At 29.9% G+C, this 9226-nt stretch overlaps 1 protein-coding gene across 1 annotated transcript in view; it reads right to left on the bottom strand.

The window, feature by feature from the left end:
• Positions 1 to 8851: 8851 nt before the first annotated feature.
• The window catches only part of LOC119688524, a 1556-nt gene continuing 1181 nt past the window's right edge, over positions 8852 to 9226 (bottom strand). The window contains exon 4 of the mRNA XM_038103198.1: positions 8852 to 8888. Coding sequence (XP_037959126.1) covers positions 8852 to 8888 — 37 coding nt within the window. The remainder of the gene's footprint in view (positions 8889 to 9226) is intronic.

Genomic DNA, 9226 nt, shown 5'->3' with positions numbered 1-9226 from the left:
AGAGAGAGATTTTAAACGATCAGTAGTAAATTGCAACAACAAATATTTTCATTGTTTTTAATTAATTGAATTTTTAGCTGACCATACAGCTGTTTCAAGTAATGCAAAATACCAATAATCAGTGGTCTTTCAATTATTTTTTATAATTATTTTATAGTTATTTTACGAATAATTAAATGCAAGAATTATTTCCAAGACCATGGAAATAATGATAGGTATTTGGCAATACTCGAAACAGCTGTATGGTTATACAAATATTCAATTAATTTAATTATTTGTAAATCAGTTTTTGAAACTGAAAGTTTTAAGTGTAAAACTTGTACCCTGCCAAATTTGAAGCTAAGAGTCAGTGTTCATTCGCCATTAGTTGTAAAGTAGTAAAATTGCGGAAATCTTCATATCCAAATACTCATTCTTCATCAAGTGATATATATTGATATCAGCTCTTTTCGATACTGCTAAATATCCATCATTGGATCTGGTAAATATATACTAATTTAACCGTTGATATATAATTTTTGAACTACAACTGTCTGAAATTAAACATTTTGAAATTTGGAACGTGGTCTTTTTGAAAAATCACGCGACCATTTGCTTGGATTTGCTCTGTCTGTAGACAACTTTTGTGGAGTTCTGCTCACATTTGAAGAATTAAATAGTGGATTGCGGTTTTGTTTCGGGCTCATAGCCGATGTTGTAGACCTGTTCTGAGCTATCTCGCTCGTATTTCTTAAGTATTTTCGTGCACCAATCAACATGTGCCTTCAGTGGATTTGGTAAATATGTACTGATTTAATCGTTGATATATAATTTTTGAACTACAAATGTCTAAAATTGAACATTGTGAAAATTGGAATATGTTGATTGTTGTATTAACTATCGACGTTATATAAATTTAGAGTCTTATCAAATTCTTTTATGCATAAATAAGTACTGCATTTGCTTTATTCTTTTGAGAACATGGTTTCAATATGTTCATTTTTATATATATTTTTATTTATAACAGATGTCGTCGAAACATGGTTTTAGCCGTGGATATCTGTCAGTTAACGATATGTTAGCCTTAGTTACTGGTATTAACATTTGCTATATCCAATACGCTTGGAAAACAAATTGTAAAAGCGCGTTAAAAGACCTAAGATCGAGAAAATACTGCTTTAAGAAGAGTGTTTTCTTGGACCATGTTAGCAGTAAATTAATTTAGTATATTATTTAGGGTGTTCTAAAACGATTGTGACCCAAAATTTGACGAGATTGACGAGTTCGTCAATAAGAATATCTAGAGCCAAGTAGTTTGTTTTTATTGAAAGATAAAGCTCTGTCACACAAATTCATCAAATCATTATTTTTGTCATTCATCCCTAGTATTTTCCCGATTTGGATACGTGATATTTCTGACTAATCCCAATACTAAAATTGATTATGAAAGGTTATCGTTTCTATATAATTCCAGTTATCTAAAAGATTTCGACTGACATATTGTAGGTAATTCCAGATGTGCAGGTAATTTCAAAATCCATTGATGCTAAGTATTTGATAATACCCGAAGCAGCTGTATAGGTAAATTAGATTTTCTTGTTGTAATGCAGTACTGTTTAAGTCAGTCTATTTAAAAAAATATTTGATATTCAAATTGAATTTAAAATAAAGAAATAAACGTTTAAAATTTTTCTAGGTACTGTATGTAGTCTTATGTGGTCTGGGAAAGACTCTTTATAAGGGACTATAAAGATTTAGAATGGATATTATTAGTAACGTTTAACAAATCAAAATTTTAATAAAATTTTATATGGATATAATATTAATATTTTAAATACTACATTATATTATTATTTATATAATATAATATATAATTTTTTCAGAGTCACAGTTTCCAGTTGCTGGCGATTGAAATATTTTGCACTTCATTTTATGTAATTTAAAACATACTTCACTCTCTTCACTCTCTCTTCTATGTTGTTTTTTTTTTGATTTGAGCTTTGTAAATCTCCCTTAATATGGATAGGGCTTAAGAATTCAACTACTTGATATTTATAAACTTGGAACTAACTTGATTTTGATATTCACAAGTATTTACAATTTCTTATAAGAATTAGAGTAATCTTGTATGTGGACATCAAATTTAGTTTTATTTAATATTTCAAGAAATTTTGTATGAAACTATCATCAGTGGAGCAATAATTGATGTTATCCGTTAAGTAGTGGTGGAGATACCATTTGATCAAAAAAGAACGAGAAGTTAAAAAAACACTCAAAATTTTAATTTTTAATAATTTTCTTTATTATTGCCATTAAAGTACTCTCCTCCTGCGGCAATACATGCATGCCAACGCTTGATCCAATTTCCCATACAAATTTTGTAGGCCGTCGAAGATATGGCCTTTAGTTAAAGCAGCGAATTCACTTTTATGGCCTCTATGGTCTTAAAACGCGATTTTCGCAATGGCAATTTGGGTCGGGGGAAGAGAAAAAAGTCACACTGGGGCATATCTAGAGAGTACAGTGCTTGGTTGATGATATTGGTGGAGTTTTTGGCCAAAAATTGCGACACAACTAACGCTGTGTAACTCGGTGCATTATCGTGGTGTAAAATCCATGAGTTTTCCTTTTATAAATCTGGCCTCTTTTTGCGAATAGCCTCACGCAAACGACGCATAATGGCCAAATAATACTCCTTATTGACCGTTTGACCATCCGGAAAGAATTCCGGACCCCCATGACTGTGTGGTCACTATCTGCGTTGGAATTCATCTCTTCGGCCACATCACAACGACGCTTTTTTTGAATGAAATTCAGCTAAAAATAGCCGCACGAAAATTTTTCACCTCGAAAAACGTGATTAAATCGGGTGTCGTGTATTTTTGAGCACATTTAACAAGTCAACTACGCACTAACTGCATGATGTGGGATTATCTTTTTGAGAGATTTTCAATTTTGAGGAATTGACAAAATGAGATAAGTTGATCTAACAAGACTTTTAAGGTTTCCCTGAAAACTAATTGGTTTTACTAGGAGGTATAACGATGGTAGGCGAATCTCTCCAAAGGTATCGTAACCAGCTCTTGATCTATATTAGTTGCAATACCTTTTGTGGCACTGTCACTTAATTTACTTTTTTGAACTACTTTAAGATTATGTCCATTGGCATTAATCAGTTTTTAAAATTACATGAATTAAACTTTATTGATGGTTATTTCGTAGCTTTCACTTCATCTAATCTTACCATCTTAATCGTCTTAATGTAAGGTATACATCATTCAGCATGATCGTTTCATATTTATTGAAACATCTTCATTGGTTTGGTTTTCATTTGCGACTATTTGCTCAAAAATCAACCGAAAGTGCAAAAGTGCAACAATAAATGCGTTTTTATTATCATTTTCTCAAGTTTTCAAGTGTGCTGTTGTGAGGCACAAGGCGAATATTAAGAACTGAAATTTTCTACTCTGAAAATTCTTAAAGTTTTAATGCTTTGCGCTTTGGCGCACTCTTCGCCTCATTAAAATTAATTATTTTACCTTCTTGTGCCCTTTAACGTTGACCAATTAATTTTTTTTTCCGAGTTGTTTCTATTTTTATTTGATCTCTTTCATTCTTCTTCTATATGTTATTTTCCTTTACTCTGAATTTGCAATTCTTTTTGAAACCCATCGAAGTCATTTAGACTGAAATAATTTACCAAATTTTTTTTTGTGTTTATATGAAAATATATATGTATATATATATATATATATATATATATGTATAATTATAATTATATTAATATATTATAATATATATTTATTTATATATTTATTATATTTATTATATTATATATATTTATTATATGTATTTATTTATTTTTTAAATCTTGAAAGAAACTTTTCTTTTAAGTTTCTTCTTGACGTATTTTTCCCCTGTTTCCACATTCATCTTCGTCCATTTTCTATATTGCAATGACTGGTGGAATACTTCCTCACTGTGCGAGACTATACTACACTTTGCCGACGCATGTTTGCGAATTTTGACCGATTTGTTTCAACACCATCTTCGCATACCGTTCTGTTTCTATTGTTTTTCTGTTCTCTTCTTCACTTTTTTTCCTCAGCATTTTTTGGATTTTTTTCGATTTTTTTTTTTGCGGGAAAAATTCTAACGGCACTAATGCGGGCGGGAAACAACTCAACCGTGACACTTCACCGTATCAGTTACGCTTGCTTGATTCTTTTACGTACACTTTTACTGTAACTGTTGTTGTTGTTATTTAGTTTAAGTTTTCCACGAATGCAATTTTCCTTTTGATTTTTCTCATTTTTCTGCTGTTAATGCTGTTGCTGCTGTTTCCCATGTCGATTTCCGGTAGCTCCGTATTTTCTCACACACCTAAACCATTTAATGGCGGTTCAATGGTGTTCGGTAGTTTTTAGTGGTTACATATTTTATATTCTCCTAGTATGTTTTGTAGTTGCCTTAGACTGTTACTTGCATATATACAAGTTTATATGTATACAGGGTGTTTCTTAAAAAAGTACTACATTTACTGGATCGAAGTGATCCAGAAAAGGTTAAAATTTATATGGAAAGGAGGGTTATTTTCAAAATTTATCAAGATAAAGGACTTTCAGCAGAGTTTTAAACACAGAAAAAAAAATGCCTGATTCCATTGGATTATAAATAAAATTTTAGTCATTAAATTCATTTTAAAATGTGTTTAGAAATTGTGAGGCCTCTAAGTTGGTACTCTCTTAAATTGTTTATGCAGTCAGGAAAACCGTCTATATACCAAAAAAAATAGATAAAGCAAATATTTTATAGCAAAAAAAAAATTGGTGTCTTTCTAAAATTTTTTAATCTGTTAGAAAAATCTTTCGGACACCAGAAACGCCTAAATAAAAAACTTACATCACGTACCAACTTGTAACTTCGAAATAATGCATTTTAAAAGCGCCAATGGTACATTAGGTACAGCGATATACACCGCGATCTTAAATTATCCTGAGTCGCTGAAGAAATCAAAAAGAAAGCAACAAGTCACATACTGAGGTAGCAGCAACATGTAAATACAGATGCCTCGTATGGACAACCAAGACGACTAAAATGGGGAAATGTCGCTGACAAGGTATCGAATTAGAATGTAGAGTAATTTGTGTAGAAAATTGCTTATTAATGTATTTATATTATTGATCAGATACAAGCTACTCGTAGTTTAGAATGTAAATAGTCGTAGCAATAAACATAAAAAAATAAAAACAAAGGAGTTTACTAAATTCCTAAATTCAAAATTCCTTTCTACTTAAATGGAGTCAGACTTAGACTAAATTGGGTTCCGATTAAGACTTGGTTTAGACCTTCACAAGTCGTTTCTACTTAAATGGGTTGAGACTTAGATTAGATTTTTATTTAAAAGTCCTTTCTACTTAAACGGGTTTGGATTCAAATTCGGTTTAGACCTTTACAAGTCCTTTCTACATATATGGGTTCAGACTTAGACTAGATTTTTACTTAGAAATCCTTTCCACTTTAGACCTTCACAAGTCGTTTCTACTTAAATGGGTTCAGACTTAGACTAGATTTTTATTTAAAAGTCCTTTCTATTTAAACGAGTTCGGATTAAGACTTGGTTTATATATTCAAAAGCTGTTTCTACTTAAATGGGTTTAGACTTAGACTAGATTTTTACTTAAAAATCCTTTTTACTTAATTGGGTTCCGATTAAGACTTGGTTTAGACCTTCGCAAGTCGTTTTTACTTAAATGGGATCAGACTTAGATTATATTTTTATTTAAAAGTCCTTTCTACTTAAATGCGTTTAGACTTAGACTAGATTTAACTTAAAAGTTCTTTCTACTTGAATGGGTTCGGATTAAAACTTGGTTTAGACTAGATTTTTACTTAAAAGTCCTTTCTACTTAAACGGGTTCGGATTAAGACTTGGTTTAGATTTTCAAAAACCCTTTTTACTTAAATAGGTTCAAAAATTATGATGCTTGAAAGTTGGTTTTTTTAGAAAATTTTCTAACATAATAATATTAAATTTACAACAGTTATTTCTTTCAAAATTCGTAGAGAATTTTATTTTATTAATTTTTTTTTCACTACCTTACTAACTTCTAAACAATTAATTTTGAAAAATTTTCATATTATCTTGAACTTTTTTCCTTAATCGATCTATAATGCAAGCACACTACTGGTTTCAGGAATGAAAGCAATAGTATGCAAAAATGCAGGAAATTTAATAATTACTCATACGCACTGGTGTGCCCTTTTTCGAAGAAATCGCAAGGTTGCGAACTTCAAAGGGCGGTTGCAGAGAAGCGGTACCTGAAAAAAGAAAAATTCATTTGCAGAATATATTTATAAAATAATAAGATATAGAAATAAAGTAACAAAATAAAAATAGATTAAATCAGTTTCAGAAAAATGAGATCTTTGGCAAAAATAATAGACATTTTCCAAAAAAAATTAATATTACACTATTAAATTGATTTATTGATTTATATTAAGTTCTTAATATAAAATATTGTTTTCAATAGAGAGGTATTTTGAAAAGGTCTGAATTAGAACGATAAAATTTTATTATTTTATAATTCAAGGATTTTTGGTTGACCATACAGCAATTTTTCACTATAATTTTCATATCCATTTAAACATATTTTTTGGATGTAAAATTAATGGATGTTATGGATTAAAAATTTTGTACTTTTCAAGTAATTAGGATCTATTATTTTTTGAGATATTGAAGATTTTTTGATTAAATTTTTGTTTGTGTAGAGTTTCTATATCTGGATAAATACTTAAAATGGATGCTAACCACTTTTGACTTTTTCATATCTTGGCTTAAGATATCACCTCCCGAAGTCAAATGTACTTTAATAAAAAAACACCCAGTATATGTGTGTATGCATGTGTATGAGTAGAAATATACTTTTTTACAATATTAACCGTTAAGTTGCTTTTGTGCAGGCAAACTGAGATTCCATCCATGTTTGCAGTTAGTACTCGTCGTTCAGCATTTTTTCCAGCTGATGTTGCTGTTGTTGCTGTTGTTCTGCTACTGTGATGTTTTGATGTTACTGACGATATTTGCAGTGCATTTTGTGCTGCAAATATTTTGGTTTTCATTGATTTTGGGCAAAATACCTGTAGCAGAAGTTTGCACTTTTGTCGTTTCGTATTAAGTTTTCAGATAATGAGAATAGAAACCATAAAAACAAACAGTATAATCAAAAATATATAAAAGCAACAATGTGAAAGCGAAATTTGATACCGTAAAAGCACGAAATATTTACAAAGATTTTGTGTATTTAAACTCTCTTTCCATTAGTTAATAATTAGTTGAATGCATTAATGCTTGATTTTTTAAAAAAAATATAACAAAGATATTTTGCTATTTAATTTTGTTTGAAAAATAGCACAGGATATTTTTGCAATTTTTTGGAGTAATTCAATTTTAAATCTTTTATACAAAAAATTAGGTGTAGTACTTGTAGCAAAACTCTTAATGAAGGTTTATAAAGATGCAAAATATTTTATGAACTGTTAACGATTAATTGAAAGGCAACCTTCATATTGTTAAGCCCATATGTCGACAATAACTCTACGAATATCACGTTAGAAGTCTTCTATATATTTATATATTTATTTTAAAAAATGCTTTAAAGGAAAAAAAACCCTTTCCAATGTCTTTTGTTCGTTTAATTGAGCCAATAACTTTATTAATTCGCATAGAAAATAATTCAGCAAAGTGATATTACATTACTGTTTCGAGATTTACAGAACCACTATATGAAATTATGCGCTTATCGTATGTTTTCTGTCATAAACCAATTGTGTCGTCACTTTGTTCAATGGTCTTAATATAAAAAAAATTATTGCGAATTAACGCCATTCATTATTATTATTATTATGATTATTATTATTAAGTAGACTATGAATGCACCCCGACCTAAAAGATCTATTGTGCGCCTAAAGTGACTCCTGTCGACTCTGTCATGAGGAGAAGGAAACATCAGAACATATTCTATGCAACTGCCCAGCGGCGGCAAGACTTAGACTCGACTACCTTCGAAGCGGGACCTTAGTCCCAAATCAAATAGGTAAAATTTAGCACACAGTAATTACAAGATTTTTAAATAGTCTAAAATAGGTAAAGTTGGACCTTTAGGCGCACAATAAATCTTTTAGGTCCGGGTACATTCATAGCCTATTATTTATTAATAATTAGACTACATCTTGCCGCCTCTGGACAATTGCTTAGAATATGTTCTTATGTTTCTTCTCATGACAGAGTCAACAGGAATCACTTTCTATCGTACCTATAATTCAGACCATTCAATTGGGTCATTAATTATGATATTATAGTATTCTCTTCGATAACTATGTTTGGACTAATAGCATTATTAAAGAAGTATGGATCAATAAAGCTAGCATACCATAAGGCATAAAGGATAGTCTCCCCTTTAAAATAATGGCATCTCAAAAAATAAGACTTAGCTGTTATTTAGACCAAATTAATCAATTTCTGATTTGTTGATGTACCTGTTTAACCAAAACTGAGTGTCATCTTTGTTCAATACGACCATGCATACTTTTTAGAGATTATATAAAGTAAGTTTATATATGTGAGTTTTTAAAATAGTCATATATACTTTATTCTTCATCCTATATACAATATATTCCACATAGTGCATTTTACTCAGTTATAATATATCAGTTCATATCTCGCTATATTCAGATATATATATATAAAATACTCGAATATCATACGTTTTATTCGTACATGAAATTTCAATATTATATATTATTTAATTGGTCTTTAGAAGTCCTTTACATAAGTATATCGTTTAATAAGTGATCTATGCTTGCACTATGCTTATTCTATTACATTCAATGTTGACCACTCCGATGACCTATTAATCATATATCAAGTGTTTAAACTTCGAAAATGTTGAATGAAACAATAGGTATGGTTTTATGTTCTATATATTATAGAAATTAAATTAAATTTAGTATTGGTTTATATATTTCAATAAGTCGTCCAAAGAGAACGTTTAATTCCTCTTGTTGGAAGTAGCGTCCCTAATAATTTATTAGATTAGACCATAACGTTTAAAACTCAGATGGTTCAAAGTCTTTTTGTTCAATTAATGAATGATCCTATACAAAACACTTTACACCGTAGTGTGGCAAGAAGCACAATTTTATTAAAGAATTTAACAAATCCGTCAAGTGCACAGAATAGGTCCGT

The sequence above is a fragment of the Teleopsis dalmanni genome, chromosome X (genome assembly GCF_002237135.1).
Source record: "Teleopsis dalmanni isolate 2A chromosome X, ASM223713v2, whole genome shotgun sequence".
NCBI lineage: Eukaryota > Metazoa > Arthropoda > Insecta > Diptera > Diopsidae > Teleopsis > Teleopsis dalmanni.
Note: the sequence above shows the minus strand (reverse complement) of the source record. Positions and strands in the feature narration are given on the sequence as shown.